A 22,402-nucleotide genomic window follows, 5' to 3' on the forward strand; every position below is an offset into this window, starting at 1 on the left:
CGTATGGTATTCATTTTTTTAACTTTCACTCGCTTTCCAAAAAGTTGGAATTCGAAAGAATTTCACGCCAAATTTGAACGACTAGGTTATGTATAATAAAGCGAAAAATATTTTGACGCGTTGCATTTCCCGATTGGACAGTCTTCGCAGGGCGAGTTCATCAGCGATGGAAGGGGGCGTTAGCGGGGTGCTGTTCGTCCCACGACAGCCTTGCAAAAGAGGAGAAGGAAAGAGTTTGAGTGCGAGGGGTGTCTCGCACCCCTCGTATTCCCAGCGAGGTAAGGGCCAGTATGGATTTCCCATAAGATCAGGTATGCTGGTGCCTGGAACCGACAATAAGGGTGTGTCAGTGTGCTCGTTCGCTCTACGCGGTGAAAGGGAACAGGCGAGAAGGGGTGAAAAGGGAAGAACCGAGGCATCCCTTCTCTTGGCCCGTTTCGAGCGACCCCTGCGCTCTTTTCTAGCCCCCGTTTCATCATGTCGCGCGGTACGTTCCAAATATATACACGTATATTCGCTCGCATATTTCCTATCTTTCGTTGTATTTCGTGCACCAAGGGTTTGAGATAATCGTTTGACAAACGCTGATAACAGAAAAGGGAAGATATTTTCTTGTTTCGTAGAACCTACAGTTTCAACCGATTGTTTAACTTGCGTAGCAAAGAGAAGAGGATTAACCCCGTGCAATAATATTTTCACGGTATCGTGTAAGTACGCCGAAAAAATATTTGATACTTATCGCGTCGTCTAGGAAAATTGAATTTTAGTAAATGCGGAGAAAAAAAGCGGCCTCGTCGCACCTACTTTACGTAAATAATAAATTGGAAAACGCGTTCCTTTGACGAATGAAAATTTTCCCTTTGGTATTCACGGAGGACCATCGATGGCGTACGCGGCACAAAACGTGTTAACCGATTTCCCAAAAGCAACGATGCAATCGATGGATGCTTTTGTTCCTATCCGTGACGCGAGCACCCGAAGTGGAGTACATAGAGAGAGGAGGCTATTTCCACCCCTCCGATAGCAAGCGCTACCCCAAAAGCGGGAGCAGCCGATGTTCCAAAAGTATACTCTCCGGTAATGCACTCGGGGTGGAACCACGCCCTCTCGTCCTTCTTTCGTGAGCGAACCGCGAGCCACGTTGTTCACGTTCCAAGATCGCCTCTAGCCCTGGCTCCTTGGCAGAGTTGCTTTGCGGTTACCTTTATAGTCTGTCGGAGCCGCGGTAAAGATTCTGGGTTTACGTACCGTGAATTCCGCGCGTGAAGTATTAATAGGCGGACCGATCTTGGGGGCCGTCGTTGGGCTGTGGCTTTTCTAAAATCTCTTCTCAACTCGTTTTACCGTCGTACTCGCCTCTTAGGGATTAAATTTCCAATAGAATTTTCGAGAAAGGAGGAAATCTTTTTAGAAAAATCGTGTTCAAATTTCTTGAAACATCGATGCTGATTCCTTTAATAACCGTTTCTTTTTTCAACGGAACGTATAGTTTGGTATAACTACGAACTAAACCAGCAGGTAATATGCTGTTTGCTACAAGTGCGCGAACAACGTGTAAATGATGCTTATTTGCACGCGTTCATGTTTAGCCTTATTAGAGTCGTACGTTACAGTTGCACTCTCGAAAGATGAATTTATCATATTCGCAGCAGAAGTCGCAACTTCGTTTTCATTTCTAAATTTAACGCCTCTATAAATAACACTATCACACAGATTCATGTACAAATGATTCTATATTAAGGCTATTTCTCTCGCATTCGTCATTTCGCGAGCAATATCTCAACGGATTTTGATGAAAGCTGCGATGCATAAAGTAGACCCATCATCCTGCTTCTCGATAAAGCTACGTCCAGCGATTCACCTCCGAACGAATCCTTGGTGGGCCGGTAATATCAGCGGTCCGGCTCACGGCTCGAGGAAATGGAATTTCCTACGGAGGCAACGGTGGTGGTGGTGGTGGTCGTGCTCATCGTCGTTGGCCAGCCTGATGACGAGCTTATCGGCACCGTTCGTCAACCGGCACACACGCACGCACACCGCTATGCCAGCGTGCATTGGTGATCGTGTACGGTCGGTAGGCGTGTGTGATAGCGAAGTGATGTTTGTTGCTAGCTGTCGGCTGATTCAGGGAGCCATCCGTGTCAAGGTACACCACATCGACGTCCACATGCAACGTCCTGTGTTCTTTTTGCACCAGTCACGTGCACACGTACCGACAGAACGATCGACTCTGTAGCTTGCATGGCGTTCGCCTCGCGGTGTACAGGGTGGATTGGAAATCGGGCTACAATTAGGGGTGGAACGGAGAATGGTAGACGTTCGAGCCTGATGGAAAATTATCGGAACTAGAGTGGTTTGAAAGGAGTGGAACTGATCATTGGTACATTAATGAGATGCATCAGGTATGAAAGAAGTTGGGATTTAAAAGTCGCAGATCTTTGCTAGTATCTTTGATACGCGACGATTCACGTTCGGATTTTCGTATTTTGAAAATAAACTTCTCAGGCGAAATTGAATCTGAAATCTATTATCTTAAATTATAGCTATATTGCAGGAAGGTGTACCATTGACTCGTTACACTTCAGACGTCCAATTGAAACGTGTACATAATTACTTGGATCGAGCGCTTGTTTGCTTTTATCAGCAAGCAGGTGCAAGCGTTCGAGAGTGAATATTTTATAAAGATACGTAATAAAATTGTTTCACGAGTATCATTGCTTTGTCATCGAGTATCGTCGATGATTTCTCTGCCCTCGCGTAATCCACCACTCGTTCAGATATCGTGTTCTACTCGCAAAGGAAGCAAAAGATGATAAATGGCAATTAAATTCCATTAACGTTCCCTCTTTTCGGAATACAAGACGATCGTTACAAAGAGAAGAACGACAGATTCGCACGAACGATACACGTTTGTCCCTCTTGGTTTTATCACAAACCATTCTTCCTTCAACTCTATCCTGTTCCCTCTTATACCGAACTGGAGAAATGGGACGAAAATTCTGCAAGGTGCCAAGTGTTTCAAACGGCGAATGAATTACTCGCGAGATAATTTCGCTCGCAAGAAACACTGCTATACCGTCTTTTTAACCGACGATTCTATTAGCTGGAACACGCGATTCATCGATAAATTACGCGAAACGCGCCGCCGGAAGGAAATTACGAAGCGATCGAGAGCGCCGCAGGACAGGCCGGTTTTCTGTGTTGTTACGAAAACGTATCGACACTTGGAATGCAGCCGATCGATATAATCACGCGGCTGGTGACATTGTGAAATAAGGCTCGACCTGACGCGTAATTTTAGTCGCGCACTCGAGCAGATAATTAAGGCAACCGCGAGCCGATGAGTTATGTCGTTTCTGGATCGCACGATGGCTCAACCTGGCCGATTAGATCTTTCTTTTTGACTTCTGACCTGGTTCCGATACTTTTCGTCTTTCGTTCTTTCAGTTATTGAAGCCGCGCGAACAAAAGTTCGGTATGCAGAAGTTGCGGAATTATCGCACGTACAAATTAAAGTTGCCAGCAGTGAGAGTCGCGAATTTAAGAAAAATTATGCGAATAGTTTCTCGTTTCTTTTTCCGAAGGAGAATGGAAATGGCTGAGCTTTGGTTCTACTTTCATCCTTTATTCATGTTTTGGTCGGTGTATCGAACAGTTTATGCTCTTAAATTCTAAATATAGCGACCATCGGTCTACGCAATTTTTACACGCCATTATCATAACGTCGATGCCATCATCGACCATAATCGCGTAGATTCTAAACAATTTCGTGATCGAAACGCTGAAACCCGTTATGGGCTACATCCTTGGAGGAGAAATTCAAGCGATAACCGAATTACCGTCGGTTCGAAGGTCACCTACTGAGAATCTACCTGACCTGCCTCGTACATAATTCAACCATCTGCCCTCTCTCAGGCTCGTGAAATACCTGTTCGCTGACGACACTGTTTGTAATCCATGGAGAGCCGAAACTGGCTAGCGACTGCTGTTCGAACGGTTAGCTTGTTACCTGAACGCTATAAACAGCACTTAAAAGATACGTCGTTCGAATTTATGGAACAATGCTCGTCCCACCTTTTGCAGAGGTCCCCTGGAACGTCTCGGGACTTTTACGGGCGCGTACTAGGAACACGATTATGCCAGACGATTATTCGTGGTGTTCTCTCTGCATAGTTGTTAACGACGTTGTCGGGGAACAACTCTAAGCGCAATTTAGAGGCTTTGTCTGTAGTTTTGGGGATAAAGAACAGAGAGGTAATGTTACTCGTTAGCCGATTGGAATATCTAGAGTTTCAGCTTGGTCGATATTTTGTGAATTTATAAGCTTAGAGAATTGTGGATTTTAAGAATGAAACATCCCTTTCGGACTTTACGCTCTTATGAATATAAATCTTTACAGCGTTAACAATCCGAGTTATAGAATTTTATTGCATCAAATAAGCTGCTATATGCAATACCTTTAGTGGTCTTAGGGTGTGCTATAAAATATAATCCGCCTGTATGAATGTAAAACTCAACGATCTTTAAATTCGGTAGTTTCAAACGCATGAAAAACTCGTCACAGGCGAACGCGAAGACAAAAGAACCGTCTGTATGCGCTGTAGTAAATTCGTTTTGACATTCGAGGGAAGGATTCCCGTTTTACTTCAATTACCGTGCAACCTGAGAGGCATCTCCGGTGATATCGTTCACCCGATCCTCTTCCTCCCTTCTACCCTGTCGTCCTTTCTCCGTAGCCATTTGTTCCTCGTCCCGTGTCGCTTGTCAGTCAAGCAGAGCGGCGCGAATCGGCCGAGGCATGAAAGTTTTACTCGCGATTACTCCTGCAGTCAATTAGGGGCGAGCGGATTCGATTATCGTCGAGTAATCCCGAACCTAGGGTAAGCAACGCGTCGTTGTCCGTGTCGGAAAATGATTCCGGTCGAACGGCGTAGTAGCTGGGGTATCGCGAGTCAAAGGTACACCAACGACTTTCGACCGCTTAATCCGATTCTCCAACTTTCTTCCCTCTGTTCCTCTCCTTCCGTCGCGTCGCTAAAAATAAGATTGGATGACACACAAATGGAATTTCAGCGCAGAACGAGCAATCTTTCAAAGCTCGTGCTTACGTTCAATGTTGCAACGGTTAATTCATAAATTGGACGTAATTGGGGAACGATAATCTTCGCGCGCGATCAACGAAGATACGTCGAGAAATCGTTAACAACCCGACAGGAATTTTAGACTCTGTCGTTTTGTACTTAATTCTTTGGGATCGCGGTTAGTTACGGTTATGTGAAACCGAGACGGCAAATACACAGGCTGTCTCTGCATAGCGATGCCCACCTTTGTTCGTTCCGTGGCCGAAAACCGAAAAGCTCGACGACAACGATCGTCTAAATCGAGGCCGGATACGACGCTCCGCCGGTAATTATACCGAGTCTGTGGATTTTCATTATACATGCGCATAGGTAGGCGACCGAGCCTCGAGGTTGCCCTCCCACCTTTCGTTCCACGGGACACAGAGGATCCAGGAAATTACCGATGAAACGGCCTGTCAGACAGGCTGGGACCTAGGGGTCCGTCACGTACGGAAACGTTATTTCTTCGTGTATAGAACCACACCGGCCGATAGAAGGCCCCGTTTGTCGAGCTTTCAATTTCTTTGGCGGCTCGAGCGACCGCGGTGACTACATTTCTTGGCTGAAGACGCGACGTTTCGTGGAAACGAGTCGATCGGGATGTTATATCGCGCTCTTTTAAGCTTCTTCTCTGAGATAGATGTTATGGCTTTGTTTTTTGATCAGGCGAATAGGTGGAGAAGAAACGGCGTAGAATTTTCTTTAAACTTATTCGCAGATCAATATATTTGTACGGCAAACTCTGGCCTGGCAGAATATATTAAAACTTTGGTTTCTATCTGTTTTACGACGCACTAGTTTCGATTCACATTCTTCGAGGATGCGGTGTTCTCGGCGAAACAACGTCTTAAAACGCAAAAAGCTGTATGTAGTCCTCTTGAAAAGAAGAAACCACGTATGTAAAAGTTAGGCACTGATTTCTTTCGTAGCCTGGTCGAACAATTTTAAGACTGGAACAAACGTTGCCATCACAGTGTCTGTGATTTCGTGTTTCGAGCGAAGATTCGGTTTTCCACGGTGGAATAAAAACATCGGGAAAAATTTATTGGACGCGTTCGCGATACGAGCCCTACAGCGGTTTGTAGAACGCCACCCGGTACCCAGACGCATATATGTGCATACATCGCACATATACGTGTGCACATACCTGTCCGATTTCCAACAAGAGAGGACACAAAGGGGGTCGACGATGGCGGGCTACATTGGGGGTTGCGGTGTCAATAATACATCGTGCTGTTCGTATGTAGGTGACTCTTGGTAGCGGGTATTCGAGCCGCGTTCGTGCACGAACAAATATCGTGAATATCGTCTTTTATTCTCACGAAGGAAGATATCCTCGGAGATCGTATCTTTGAGTTCGAGTCTCGATTATGCTCGTAGAATTCGAACGATAGAAGATTTTATGGCCGTAAGAAGATTTCGAGTAGGAAATATGTATCGAGAACTAGGGAATTCGACGTTCTTGCAGTCCCTTGTCAAGCTGAATTCCATTCTAATTGAATTTAAATAATCTTGGAGTAATTCGTGCAGATACAAAATACATAAATTACGATACGCTATATCGATTCGAAGCGGCTCAAACGGCGTCGTACGCATTTACAAAATTTTATCGGACCGCTCGAATTACTAGCTTTACACGTTTCACCGTTCGATCAGATATCCAAAAAGCTCCTCCAAACTGTGCGATGTATCTTTATAAAGGAATAACGCTGCAGCTCGTAGTATCGGATGAATCGATGTAATGATATTTATGAAGAAATAAGAACGCAATAACGATCGCAAGATATTGTCTGTTGGCTCTGGGTACATTACGATTTCCCGGTCTTCTGCAGCCACAAATTTCCCAGTTTGACCGAGCATCGTGCAATTGGCGAGATCGTCCATACGCATTCGCCATCCGACATTTACATTTTCCGACGGTTTCGCAAAATACCGTGGTTATTTACACGGCATCGACACGTTCGACGGTTGCAGGGTGCGGCGGTCGGAAGGTGGCGGCGTCAAGCGCGCAATTTCCACGGCGGAATTTCGAGCGTGGACAGCGGCGCAGCAAAATTATTATTTTATTCGCGGAACTTTACTCATTTCCTCGGTCGTAGCCATCGTTGTATCTCCCTCGTGGCTGCTCTCTGGTCGAGTTTACGGCTCTCCCGCCTCCAACCCCGGCGTGGCCGCTTCCCATACACGGTGACGCGCGCACACATACGTATTCGACACACATACGAGCACACGTAAACATTCGTATGCACGGAGAGACGTATACGTGTATGGAACGCGGAGAGAAGGTGGAAGCTCGTGCAGCCGCGCCTGCGGTACATATATTAGCACGTTCGACGCACACAACGCCGTGAAACAGCGTCGCACGCGCGCACACGCCACACTCGTACGTGATATATGTCTGGCTGTACGTGGCGGTTGAGTGGAGTTGTGGTGGACGGGTGGGTGGCCGTGTGGGCGGGCGGACGATAGTTTATTCAGCGGATTATTGACGGGTGGTGTGTTCGGGTCCTACATGCCGTACGGCACACTCAAAATAGCCCCCGGTTAACCCCTGACGCTGGCATTTGAAATATCGACCTTTTCGAATTTAGTCGGGATATGCGGTTGCTGCGATCGACCGGCCATCGAACGGGGGACGCCGCTTGATCACCGCAGAGAGATCGTCGATCTCGTTCAGGTGTCTCGCATCTTTCCTCCTCTCTCCGAATTATTCTATTTCGAGGAATCCTCGTTCTTGAACGTTCCTTCGTTTCAGGGCTGCCGTGAGACTGTCTTGGCTGTAAAATTGTTTTACGTTTTACTTTACGGTGAATCAACGTCGCGAAAAAGTTTCTTTCGCATTCTTTTAAAACGACGATCTGGCCTGCTGCGATCTCGATTTGGTCGCTTTACTTTTATTTGTTCTTTTGTTCGTTATATTTCCTCATATTTGTATCCTCGAAACAAGTGACGAAAAGCGATCGCACCGATCTAGAGGCAAGTTAAACGTTGCATATTTAGGAAGTAGAGAAAATGTTCATTTATCGACTGACGTTTATTTCCGTAAAGAGCGTGAATCACCGCGAATCCCTTGTGTTGTAGCGTTGTTCTTTCAACGAAGCGTTGCTAGATTTTAAAAGTCCCGTTGAAGTTGACACGAGCATCGCCGATCCGTAAGAATATAACGACAATGTTTCACTATGATTCGTGGATTGGTTAATTTGGATAGTTCGGTAATTAACGAGATAATGGTAATTAATTGCGATTAATTTCAAATATAAATCACAGGCAAGTACTAACTGAAATTTGTTCGATTGAACGTCGTATCGATTCTCATGAAGTGCCGTGTACGCAATCAATTTTTAATGAAATTTTCACAGATTTCTATTGCGTTCTGGGCGAAATGAATTTTGCAACGGTACGAGTAGTAACAGCGCATTGGTTATTAAACTAAAAGCGTGCAGCGATGTACTCCACATATATACGAGAGGTCGAATTTTTAATTTTTAAAAAATTGTTTATGCCATACATGCAATATTTCGTTGCGCAGGTTTTACTCGATTGTTTTGTTTCGATACGTTTAATAATTTCTCGAGTGAAATCCTCCTTTAGAACACTAAACACCTATGCCGATACGAATATTTCATACTTTAAGCATTGAAAAACGATATTTTTCATAATTATACAGCATATTGTTTCAAACATTGTACCTTTACAATACCAATCGTTGTATATTTCTTTCGATCCGAATTAACGACGAAAAATCATGAAATCACGATGAAATAATATTTTTCAACGATAGATTCCGCTCGTTCCCAGCATCTTTCCCCGCGCTGAAAGCTCGAAGTACGAAACAACCGAATTCCAACGTAAATTATCTTTTTTTTTCTTTTTTGGAGACCAAATTCCCTTCCTATTCCGCCAGTTCGGTTCAGCGAATCAACAGCCAGCCAGTAATGCGTTCTGCGCATTAACCGTTATACAGCCCGAATCAAGCCTCGGTGGAAAAGAGCGAAGGAAAATTTGAAAAACAGAAAATTTCGTGTCAACGATCGCTGTTGTAATATTTAATTTTCCTCGTAGGCCGCCATATTCAGGCGAACCACAGTGTTCAGTTACAGATACCCACTGGCCTCTTCTCTTGCCCCCTCCGCGGCTCTGCTATTTTTCCTTTTTTTCCTTTCCATATACACTCTCGTTTGCTGGTGTACTCGCGTGATATCTCGCATTATCAAGGTGAGCCGACCGCGCCGCGCCGACAGAAGAAGAAAAAAAGAACGGCGCGCTTTTTTCATCCGGTGAGCTGACCACGGGTTCGCGCGGCTAAAGCCGCGTTTACACCGCGAATCGTCAGCAACGCGTTGCCATGCCGGCCGCTTCCTATCGGCACGGCCAGTGGGTGTTATTGATAATTCGATCGCGTCGGACGCTATGATGCAATTGATACAGTTCTGTGTTCTGTTCGATGAAATTGCATAAGTTGCCGGTTCGTATTGCGTAAACCGGAGGATTAAGGTTCCGTGTTCCGTTGCATCCATCCAAGTACGATGTAAAAGTGTTCGATCTCTCGTAACTGCAGTTTCATCTGCTTACGAAAGCACGTAATTGTGATCGATTAGAATTCCTTGAAATCTAGGAAATTATCGACATAAACGAGCGATCGGTATCGCTATAATAAAATGCCATGTGTGATTTAAGAACGACTCAGACGTATATCAACACGCATAAAATACGTACATGCATATGAATATATATGTTTTATTCATTTTTGTTGTTTCTTTGAATTGCAACTGGCTACGTCGATAGGTTTGCGAATGCGTTTAAAAATTAACAAACATAAGGAGTTGAATTCGTACACTTTGAACCTAGAACGCCGTAGGAAAATTCAATTAAATTTCTTCGTCGTATGTGAACTGGGCTTAAGCGAATACTTGAGGAGGAGTATAGCGTGTGTGCGTGCGTTAACACACACGTAGATTTTCCACACGGTCACGTGTGGACGAGCTGATAGGGATAGCCATGCAGGTCTGCGTAATTGCCGGCGCGGTGCTACCGACCACTTCCGGTCCACGTATCCGCTCCTGCAAGCACCTTCCTTTCGCCGGAAAGTAACACGCGCTTCCGCGAGAATGTAAAACGTTACGAAGGACTCTTATTGCCTGTGTAAATCCCCTTTTACTAAAACAATGACATATTTTAACTGGTTACCCCGAGGACATTGAGGAAATTTTATTTTATTACTTCTGATACGCGACGTTACAAATTTTATACAATACGCGACATTCAGTTTTCCACGTTTTGAACATCGTTAACGCATCGATCTCCTCGCAATCTTTTCCCAAGATCTTCTACAGCAGAAAAGAAACAGAAGAAAATAGCGTTCACCTACAAAATATTTACGTGGCTACCGGTATGCCTAAGTTTAGCATTCGAGTTTTCTGGCAACGCATCTGTCATTGAATTAATCTTGAAATTGAATAATTTGCATGATTCGTAGTACACGTTCCTGTCACCTCTTGCCATGTATATACATGTATACATGATATTTGCGACACGCGCGATCTGTTTCGAGTAAAGAGGTTATCACTGGCGGCAAAATTGATTCACGTATTTATATTTTGCTGTGTTCCGCTTATCAATGATACGACTTAGATGTGCAGAATACGTGTTCCGACTATATTCGCAAAGGAATATAACAGTCATAGCGAGTTACGCGTGTCGTGATCACCCTAAACCGTGAAATATGTTATGCACGATATAATTGAAATATAATAGACTTACCATATTATTTATTCATGCCGTGGCGGATTTTATATTTCTCTAATTGGGAAACATCGATTGTACGGATGATTATGAAAGCGACTTAGATCGTATATTTCTTGTTTCGAGATATTTCAAGTTATAGGTTCGACGCATGAGCTGTATTCCGTTTAATGACGCAACGATCAACTCGGTCCAACGGTTCAATTTCTACTACTTCGCGAAAACGGTTTCAGATTATTGTAGTGTAAATAGACGCGATGCAAAATAAGCGATAAACTCGTTCTTTTTTTAGATTCTTGACTTCGTCCACTTTCATAATCACCGGCACAATTAAACATCGGACAGTGTTTACTACGAAGCGAGGAAAAACTCGCGAAGGTGAACTTTAGTTAAATCAGAACCAGTTTTTAAGAAAAAAAGCATCCAGTGGTTCGACCGATTCGGTATTAAAATATTATGTAACAGTAAAAGAAATTTTATAGATCGAGGCTTATATAAGTTTTTAAACGGCTATATTGCTCAATTCGTATAGTGCACTATCTTCATTTTGTATTTTAATATAGAAATCCAAAGCAATAACATGTTTACAAATTTGATAATCTACCATTAAATAGATAGAAAGCTGGCGTTTCACCATTGGCAAGGTTTATTTATTGGCAACTCCGTATTACTACTAAAAGTACATTTGGTGTATCGATCAGGATCGCAAAGTATTCTTTATTAGCCCGTATCTACGTGGATTTCGTTATACGCGCGTGTCGTAAATCCGGAAGACTTGAACGCGTGTGTAGGAAGCCTCTAAACAGCAACGTGACGGTGTACGCGTGCGTCTATGTACACGGAAACCGAGAAGAGAGGTAACTAGAGAGAAACGAGGTTTCGCGCGAATCGATGGCTAATAGTCTCCCCGCTGTAATTAATGCAACAAGTTGATACCTAACACTTATCTTCGCTCACGCGGCTTTCACGGTTAACCCGCCACGAGTTTCGAAGCGAGCCGCGTGTACGTGTCGTCGTCGATCGAATCCGAACTTTTCAATTGCCTATCGTCTCGTTCGTTCCCTTCTTTATTCCCTGTTCTTTGAAAATCCTCCTTCCGAGATACTACACGGACTTTGCCCGCATCTTGATAATCTCCGATACGTTCGTTTCGTCACCGAGTCCTCCGCCGTATCGTATGGTCGCTTCCTCTGGCGATTGGCTAATTCCGTTAACATTTGTTAGATATCCGAGATCATTGACAGTAATTGAGAATGCATAGTGATGCGGGATTTAGAAAGTTTTGGCTTGGAAACGTGATATTATGAAAGTAGTACTAGAAAATAGAGAAACTGTGGACAATAAAGGTATAATCGCGAGGATCGTAAAAAAATATAAAAGCAAGAGGAATATAGCAGCGATTCGACGGAGATATTCGTTTGAGAAGATTTATGTTTTGAAAACCGAGCGTCCAAAGCCGTTTGAGCTTCGAACGTGGATAATTGTTTCAAACAGGAATCAGGATGCCGTATCGCCGTATCGAGGAGCTTGCGATGTCAGCAAAAGGGGGTTTAAAAGACGAATGTGCCTGACGATCGTTTAGAGTTCCGTTTACGATTCCGATGGAAGGATGTACGAGTTGTCATTAGGGGTGAGAACCCTTCTGATCTTCGTCCAAGTGTTTTATGATCCTGTTCAGTTTTATTAACCCCCCTTTACAACTTCGGTTACAACGCGTCTCGACAATTTAATCTTTTAATGCTCTCTTTCGCAAATCTCGTATTAAGCCTTAAACGCACTTGCTTCTCTGCCGTGAGAAATCGTTCGACGCGAAAATCTAGCGGCTAACTAACACTGCCAATTTGATCGAACTTTTCTCGATTGAAACGAGATTGGCGTCGATCGTGGCTTTCAGTTTGGTTTGGTTCTCGGTCGATTTTACTTTACGACGACTCTTTGGTTACGATACGTATTGTACAGGTATTTCGGATAGCGTCAAAAAACATTTAGATAGCGTTTGCAGGTTTAAAGTATTATTTATGGGCGATTTGTCCCTTTTATCTCTCTTCTTTTTCTCCATTCTTCTCTGTTTAGAAATTCTGTTTTCCATGGGATAGAGGTCGAGTCTTTTTTTCCATTGAACTCAAAAAATAAAGCGCGTTACTAAAAAAATTGTCAAAAAATCATTCGAGAGCCGGAACGCACTTGTTATTGCGACATAGAGTAAATAGGAATATAAATCTGGAAATTCTCGTATTTATTGCCGCTCTCGTATTTCACAAAATTTCGGAAACGTGTATCGTTACACGAAACAAAATGTGGAAAGGAGTATAAATTTCAAAATTTCATTAAGATCTGCCGTTGCTAAATTCCTGTTCGTTTCACGCTCCATTTTTTCCTAGTGCCGATAAACTTTAACGTTAACTAAAAATACTATTGAAAAAAAAACAACATATCGTACAAAAATAGAGAAATGCTACGAGAAAAGAAGGATTCGATCCTTTCGAAAGAATGTGACTAAGATGGAACATTGGATAAAAGATTCTTCCGTTGGCCAACATCTATAATTTATGGTACGTAGATATTTCTATATTCTGTCATCATCGTTATATTTTACGTTTCATCTGTCGGAACGAGGCAAAAGATCGATCTCCGACAACGATAAGGTGGCACGTAAGGACAAAAGGAAGGGCAAACAGAAACGTGGCACGATCCTAGAATATCGCGATTGGCCGGTGGACCAGTGGCGGGAAACGAATGTGTTTTGTAAACGCGATGAAAAGGTATTCTGATGGTCGTTTCCCGCTTTTTCGATTACGCAGGATTGGTAAATATTCGACGAATTCCGGGCCGGCGACTGCTGGAACAGATATAGGCGGGCATAGTTATTGGTTACGCGTTTATAATTGATATTACACCCCCGCGCGCGCGGAAGAGAGCTCGCTCGTGAAATTTACTGACGATTGCCGGCCGTTGTTTCGGCCGTTCGTTCGTGTTTGCCCTGGCAAAAAATATTTCCGATTTTAAAAGCTCGATGCCGGTTAAATGAAAAATATCCGCCCGAGCTGTAGAAACTACGGCCGTTGTTAATCTGCCGTTTCGGCGGGCGTGGGCCAGTTAGGACATTTTTCCTTTTTTTTTTTCCCCTTTTTCACCTTTTTATTTTATTTTATTTATTTTATTTCACTCTTCAATTTTCGCGAAAGTAGTAGCGGTCGGATATCTGTTCAGTTTAAACAGCAATTTTTCTTGCCGTTCGTCGTATTTCTCCCGGATCTTCCTTTTGTATTTTATTTCATTCTATTTTACTTTCTTCCTTTTTTGCCATACATATATACATACTTTATTAGTATTCCATAACATGTAATCGTAGAACAGGGTGTAATAAATCTTTTGGCGTTTTCGATGGAAATATTTGAAATTACTGACGGTGGCGGCAAAACGTTATAATAATAATAAAAAAAGGAGTGATTTATCGTTAACGGCGTATCTTCGCCGCGGAGACTCGCACAATTCAAAAACAGCGATTAGAACTTTTTACGATTAATATCATCGTATCCAGCTTATATCTCACGAAATGTAAAGAAATAAATCAGCTTCTGAAATGCTCCTCGAGCGAAACAGTAAGCGAATCGCCAAAGATAAGCCGGAAGCTCCCCTAAAACCGTCAGTCAAAGCGGGCACACCCTTTAAACGTTTCATTCATCGAATCCGAAAAAGATCAGCATCGTAGTACCCCGAGTAGTACCTGCGCCTATAGAGGCAGATCTGCCCTTTGACCGATCAAAAACCCACCCCTAATTACGCAACGCGGCTGTAATTCACGGACAGGGGGGAGGAGCTTTTATCGCGACGGGTAAAAAGAAGGTCCACCGGAGCAGGGCTTAAGATTCGGCGAGGTTGGCAGCCAGCCTGATGCAGCCTGGGGATAAAAGCGACCACCCCGCTCCGCAAACTCCGCGGACACACAATTAGGGGATCGTGCAGCCGCGGATATTTCTGCCAATTCTTGAGAACCTTCCGCCAGTATTAAATGCAAACCCCTTTGCTCGAGGTGCTGGGACTGGTGGCTATGGCAGTGATGGTAGTGGTTGGCGGATAAAGAGAAAGCAAGGAAACGAAGGGATCGGAAGAAAGAGGGTTGGAAAGAATAGAAAGAGGGAAAGAGGGACAGACGGCGGGGGCTGTTGCCTAGTTTTAGCTTTCGAAATGGGACTTGGTAAGAAGTTTCTGGCAGCCAGTTTTCTCTGTGCGCACCGTGGATGCACCTGCGCGAAAGAGTTGAAAGGGGTTGGCAGAGGGTTGCAGGACCGATTGGTGAAAAGTAACGAGGGTTGGGTCGCTATATAATTACCGTTAATTGAATTCTTAGTGGCGACCGTCCAACGTACCACCTACGACGCGGCCAGGCCCTTCAGGGTCTTCTGCCTGTTAGAGGACACGGTGCATGTGCGCGAACGTTCGAATACGTGTTTGTACGGGTGTGTACACGCTGGAACTCAGGAGTTCGCGTGTATTCGCGAACGCCTGTGACTCGGCGTGCCTTAATGGATCGGGAAATTATTGCGCGAGATCTCTCCGGAGGACGAGATCGTTTTGCTGCTTGTGTTTCTTTCACCTGAAACTGGGTGTGCGTCTCTTATACTGGGTGTCGCGTTTTAATCTGTAAATGGAAGCAGCTTGGCTCGGGGAAATTGAATGTATGGTCTCGTCATCGAAGAAACGACCGGAGGAGAAGGCGTTTTTTTTCGGGTTGTTGCTATATTTTTTAGTGTTTTGTGTTTCTTTTTCTTTCCTTTTTTCTCTTCTTTTTTTTTTTTTTTTTGCAACTACGTGGTACATCTAGTAGTTTTTGATATTAAAATCCGAGACTGTACAACGACGGATGAAAGTAAGTTAAGCGTGTAAAGTCAATTTGAAATTGTATAAAAATTAATCAAAATACGCTCGAACAGAAACCCGTTAAAAAAGATGATCTTCCGTTTATATTCCGAATAAATCATATTTTACATCGACTTCTGTAAAACATCTGCACTGTACGGTCCGAGCTGTATGTATGGTAGAGCTTGTATATCAGAGAGCGATCGTAATAGGTATAAAATTGAATGTACATAATTATCGCGTGCTGAGCAGGATTGCCAGAGCCAAAAATCAATCGTCATAAAATCGGGTCCGATGCGTTTCAATCGACAGTCGGGGATGTTTAGCCAACGAATTCAATAACGAAGATTAAAACGCGGCCATCGGCCTTATTATGCCAAATTACACCGGCAACAAACGCTAATAGCCGGTATACGTTATTCCTCTTTCCCATTAACGAGCTGTCGCCGTGGCGAGGCAGCTTCGAGAGGGAATATCGTTCACGGTGAACGCGACAGGGTGCCAGCCGAGCACTCGAACGTTTATTCATTAAGACGAGGCACATTTGTTTGGCGAGCATTAACGTTTAATTAGCAAATTACAACCAAAAATTGACGTTTTCCGGGTCGGCAAGGTGCGAACGAAGGTTCGAGCGACCGGCATCCCGACGCTCGCGTGTAACTCAATTATCATTTCAATTAAACGAATTGTTTTAATTGATTTAATTTTTTGATGTGCCGACGCGATGATGCGCCCGAGTTTAAATCATCGGGTAACCGGGGACCGTGACCGCTTGTCGATGGAAAATGTAAAATATCGTTGCACTATCGACCGGTTTGCGAGGTAGGAAAATTTAATTTATTTGCCGATGCATCGGCGAAAACACGTTGACGTGTGCGTGAGCAGTGTATACGTTTCGTCTAGGGGATGATTTTTGAAATTGTACGCCCCGCTACTGGGCTGGCTCGATGATCGTTGTTCCGGTTGAGTTTTATGGCACGTGAATGTTTGTGGAAGTCAGAGGCGAACGAAAAGGAAAATCGAGAGGCAAATGCGATAGCGATAAAGTTTTCTTGAATTATTTTTTTTTTCTTTTTTTTTTTTAGAATAGCTTCAATCAAAAAATCGTTGGTATTATTTGAGAACGAGAAACTAGAAATGTTAGCGATGCGATGATCGCAAAAGGTCGAATTTACGATAAAAGACGCAACCTCATTTTTTGTAAGCGTCATATACACCTGTATCATACTCATAAACGGTAAAATAAATCGAAAAATCCATATTCTCGGACACGGTATAAATTTCTTTATCGCTGCATTCTTTAAACGTTCATTTTCATTCGCGCTATCTAAAAAGTAATAAAGCAGAATCAATTAGCAGTTAAACAAGTCTTTCAAAAGAGACGAGTGTCTCCTCTTTCGCCGTGGTCCTTTTCCCCTCTTCTGCTTCTCGGCGATGCTTTCAACGGCTTTCATTCCGCCTCCGTCCGGCTCGTATCGCGTTCGGAGTATACTCGCAGCGAAAAACCGTCGGCGAGCACGGCACAACGTTACCTCTGACATTCGCCGAGCGAAATGTACGGCTCGGTTGTAACGTCGACAAAGAAATCGAGGTACGGTCTGGGATGGGATCGTAAACCGACTCTCGATGGAATTGCTCCGGGAAACAGTGAGAATTCGGTTGAACCTCCGCCATCGCGTTCTCCCCTGCTTCACCACCGTGCTCGAACGAGTATGTGTTAAACGAACGTGTATGTACGTTAGAAAAGAAAATAAACGGTCGCATGGATTCTTTACAGGCAAATAACAAACAGTGAAATTTTGTAGAAAAAATGACCGACGAAACAATTTTGAGATCGCGCAGTTACCTTTCGAATTTTTCACGCTTCGTGTATTATTCGAAAATTGCTCAAACACTTTCGCAAACTGCTTTCTGATCACATACACCATGTGTAAAATCATCTGCCGTTATCAATTAAATCTATACACTGTAGTGGTTAATTTATACGATGCGTTTCTCGTAGGAAAAGGTTAAATAACGAGGGAATGCTTCTCCTCAAGGATCAATGATGCACGCGTCGATGTAATCGCGTTCCCCTGGCTCAGTTCGTCGTAGATCTCGTAGATCAGGATCCTTGGCGGGCAGAACGTCGAGCATTATCGATCTTGCGCGATGAATTTAGCTCGATACACCTGACGACCTTTCCTGCCATCCACTCCGTTACCTTCGCCAAAGAATCCTCGCGATCCTCACCGTTACTTCTTCGAGCAGTCACGAACGGGCGCGAGCAGAACGAGCCAACGAAGCTGCGTCAAATCGCCTCGTTTGTCGAGCGCAATTTAGAACGTGGTTTCTGCACGCGTGTCGCCTCTTCGTTTTTATCCTTCTCTCTCCTTTTTTTCCCTTCTCTTTCTTTTTTCTTTTCCCACGAGGAATTCACCGGGACGAAAGAAGGTTCGCTCGCGGGGATTTGACGACTCGGTTAAATTGACCGCGCAAATCCGACAACCATGCAAAAACGCGTGTTTGTATTTGGAATTTGTATTCTTACGGTCGAATGTTCCCCGCTTTTTTAACCTCTTCTTTCATACAGGATGTTACATTTAAATCGATTCCCGCGAATATCTTTGAAATTGTTCACGTAGGACGAAATTTGTCCGATGAGTAAATTCTCAAACCTTTCTGCAACGTCGTAGGTATATGAAAGCGGAATCAAACTGGTTTCACCAGTTTTTAATTACATTTCATCGATGAATGAAAATGCCTTTCAAAGATAAACGCAATGTAATTGTACTCGTTACACTTGTAATTATATTTTGAGTAATTAAAAATTGTTCTCTGTTTCTTTATAGGTGAGTTGTAATTACTGAGTTCGCCACTGTGTCCTACACGGCTCTTTGGAGGGAAAGCGAACAGAAACAGATTGAAGGTAGTTCCAATCTTTCTTAAATTATATTATTTACGAATATTTGTTTAAATACTTCGGTTTAATTTCGCTGGATAAATACGGAAAAATTACATTCATTTGCAATCTTACACGCTTCGTATTGATTTTATAATGTAAAGAGTTTGATATTGGGTTTTATTTTTTTCTCACAACTAAAAATGTATTCTTTCCAAGTAATTTTACACGCAGGTAGAGAAATTTACAAAATTAGACGCGTAAGTTCGATTCAGTTTACACAAGAGCGTATACATCGCTCTTGTAACGCAAAAGAGTAGAAATATCGGAAAAAAGTTGGCAGACACGGGACGAAATATTAAAAATTCTAGAACGTCTCTGCTGGAAATTTGCTCTTGTAACTATAACTGGGATATTACTGATCCTTTTTACGTCGATCAATTTTTTTGCATCAATACGGTCGAAGAGAAAAGAAATTCCTACCACTCTGTGATGTCCGTCGGATTTTTCTTTGGTTGGCATAGCAGCCGAGTCATTCAGAGTGGGGTCGATTGAGAGCGCGGCAAAATTGAAAATTGCCATAATCCAGCGGCAGTTACGGTAATACCCGGTAATATCTGCACGCGCGCTCATACGGCATCGTTTCAAGGAGATTTTTATGCTAAACTCACCACCCGATGATGCACGTAACACCTAAGTTTCGTGGCAGTCGAGCTGCTGCCCGAGAGAAAGTATAGTAATCAACCGGTCGATTGCTTTCTAGAGTAGGATGCCTGAAACGCTACTACTGCTGCCAGCTCTCGGTCGCCGTGAACCTTCGATTTTTCGTCTCCTACTATCGATCGAAGATCTCTTTACGTTTATACAGCTTCGGCTATTTTTCTGCCGATATTTCGACGCGTCATACGAAAAACTATACAACTGCGTTTAAACACTCGCCGAAAACTCGTCTATTTTGTATCTTCCTTGCTATCTAAGCGTCTAATCGCTTCGCTTATTATACAGTCGTAAAGTTACCCACAAAGTTCATTGACGAAATCCTCCAGCGATTAAAGTAAAAAAATCACGGCCATCGATCAGACCTCCTGGTTCGAAACTACAGGCAATCTCGAGAAATCATGAACTCCTATCGAAAAGAGATAATCCATCCGAAACCCCAAAAACCGATCGCTCAGCCGCTTGCGCCATACTCTTTCCACGCGCAGAGTTAGGGGAACGATAACGAATTAGGGGTGACAGACGCGATTAATTGCGCAGGCCAGACACCAGTCTTATTCCGTGTACGACTGCATCAATCACGGTGCCGCGGAGGCCCGTTGCCCTTCCATTATCGCGACGAGTCGCAGATAAGCTATCACGGCTAATATCATCGATCTGGCCGGTTTGCATTTCGATTATGAGCGGCGGCGCATTCTGTCGCAGTCTCTCCCTCTCTTATTTCTCTCTCAGCCTGATGTGCTTCGTTGCACCGGTCAAGCTAATTGAAATCTACGACTTTGAACTTGCTCCTCGTCCTCGTCATGAAAGGGGGAGAAGAGTGATATTAACGAGCGAGCCACGATGCTCGGCCAAGCACCAATAACGGACGATTTGTCGCTCGATCGCTAATCACTGATTACAAGCGTCTCGGCTAACTATCACGCCAACACCTTCCCTTGATTTGTGTGCCGGATAATGGTCCGACGTACAGACTTCCACCTTTACGAATCTCATTTCTGCATGTTACTTCATGTAATATCGTTCGCGCGGCATAAGTTTCTCTCATTTTGAAACGATTTATACCAAATAAATTCTGAGAGTCCCTCGGATTTGTAGTAATTATTACATTTTATACAGAACACTGGCGTGGTACAAACGGGAAGGAAGCGATAAAAGTAAAAGTGTAAAAGTAAGTCGTAAATTGTTTCGCATAGACTTGCGTTTACGTGAAAATCGAATTTCAATATTCGTCAAGTAATCGAGCATCCCCTTGCCGGTTGTTTAGTTTCGAAATGATTGTTGCGCGGTTATTTAAATCAGACATCCGAAACTCTAATATCCTATCCGATCTTCTACGTCCTACTTATTTTCTCTTTCCCACATTCGCATTCGTCAGTTAATTATTTTTGTCATTGGGAAAGCGATTTTACAGGCTAACTTATCATATTGCCCTGGCTACTCGTAATATCGTTTCGTGAGTCAGCGAAGCGAAAGCAATTATAAAAATCTTCGATGATCCGCCGAACGAACGAAACCGTTCGCCTTGAACAAATCCGCGAAGAATCGCAGCCAAGCCACTTTCGATAGATCGATCGATGCAGGCGTGTGATCTCGGAAACGCAGTTGTGGGTGCAACAGCATTCAGCTCGTATTCATTGGCCGGATCGTGACTGCACCCGATGATTGGACTCTGCCGAGGTGTACGCCGTATACGCAGCAAACTCGCAACAGACGGTGACGCAGGTCATCGCGCATTTTTCGAACACCGGGTACATCGACCTGGCCGTGCCAGACGACGCACCGGTCGAGTGCAATTTGCAGACAATCCGCGACGATACCACGGTGGGGGACGAAGAGTATTTTTTTACTTATCACCCTGCTGGATTTAGCGATGGGCTGAAAAGACCTCGGCCACCGCAACCGTGCGCCGGAAACCACGAATTGCCTCGGATTGTGCTCGAAATTGAGAGTTTTCGAAGAGTCTCGGAGATCTTTAAATCACCGCATGCATCATCAACTTGCTATCGAGAGTATCGTTGTTGAAATTAAGAGGATAATCCTAATAATTGAAATTTCAATAATTTCCGTTTGTTCATCGACTGTACTTCTTCAAGAATCACGCATGGTGTAAAGTTTGAAGGAATTTTAATTTTAAGTACGAGACAAGTACGCCTGTTCCTTGTTTAATAAATGCGAATATTTATGCCACAAAGCGTATTATTTGCAAGAACATAGGTTTTTGCTAGCGGTATGTATTCGGAAATGGAACATGTCTTGGACTTTGCATTCGATGACGCATGACGGCGTTACGTCAGGTCGTTCGCTGTGAATGCGGGTTCCGTGGACGACGATATCTCGTAAAGTTCGCAAAAATCGTCGCGGTTGATTAAACATACAGTGGCGAGGTTCTTTCCTGATTACGGAGTGCTATTTGTCCAAGAAAGTTCCGTACAGTTTCAACGTCGGACGAATTCGTTCGAAAAGAATCTTGCCTTTCCGTTCGATGAATTTCAATCGCCATAAAAAGAAAAAAGAAAAAGAACATAGACATCTGAGAATACAAATATTTGTCGCATTGAAATCGTTTAGAAAAATCTCTTTGAACGATCGTAGAACGTACTCGGCTATTGCTGCCACGATCTAGCTAAGAGATGACAGAATCGCCTCTGCCAAATCGAGCGGGGCAGCGTTTCAACGTTGAAATGACGCAGGATGCGTCGATCTGGCGTGCATCTACGTAGGTAGTAGGTGTGCATCCGCTCGCATAAGGTGCGTGTGGTTACGTGTGAACCACGAGCATTGCACGCATATTCGCACGCGCATGTACGCACACATACACGGACAATACGTAGAGAGAAGCGACGAAACCATGAGCTACCGACAGACGTTCCATCGCTAGCGACGCCCACTCGCACGAGAGATGCCAAGACTTCTGACAATGAGTCCCGACCTCAGCAGTTCTCATCTGGCTGGCCGTGGCAATAGAAGGGGGTAGATATTTCGAAACGGGTAAATATTTGGGCGTCGCTGCGTTATGCACTCGCCCGACGAAAAATAGGATCGATATTCTGGCACCTATCGCGTTGTTGCGAATACGTAG

The 22,402-nt window shown here is 43.9% G+C and overlaps 1 protein-coding gene across 5 annotated transcripts in view; it reads left to right on the forward strand.

Moving 5' to 3' along the window:
* Nucleotides 1–22,402, forward strand: part of LOC122569917 (nucleolar protein 4-like) — a 93,033-nt gene that overhangs the window by 11,243 nt on the left and 59,388 nt on the right. Inside the window, exon 1 of one of the 5 annotated variants that reach the window (XM_043731571.1) lies at nt 13,393–13,414. The exons of 3 other annotated variants lie outside the window; for them this stretch is intronic. In XM_043731571.1, the coding sequence (XP_043587506.1) occupies nt 13,412–13,414 (3 nt within the window). In that variant the 5' untranslated portion in view covers nt 13,393–13,411. Of the gene's footprint in view, nt 1–13,392; nt 13,415–18,553; nt 18,631–22,402 lie in introns of those variants that run through there. One more of the 5 variants, XM_043731572.1, reaches the window with a different exon arrangement.

The sequence above is a fragment of the Bombus pyrosoma genome, linkage group LG8 (assembly GCF_014825855.1).
Source record: "Bombus pyrosoma isolate SC7728 linkage group LG8, ASM1482585v1, whole genome shotgun sequence".
In the NCBI taxonomy this organism is placed as follows: Eukaryota; Metazoa; Arthropoda; class Insecta; order Hymenoptera; family Apidae; genus Bombus; species Bombus pyrosoma.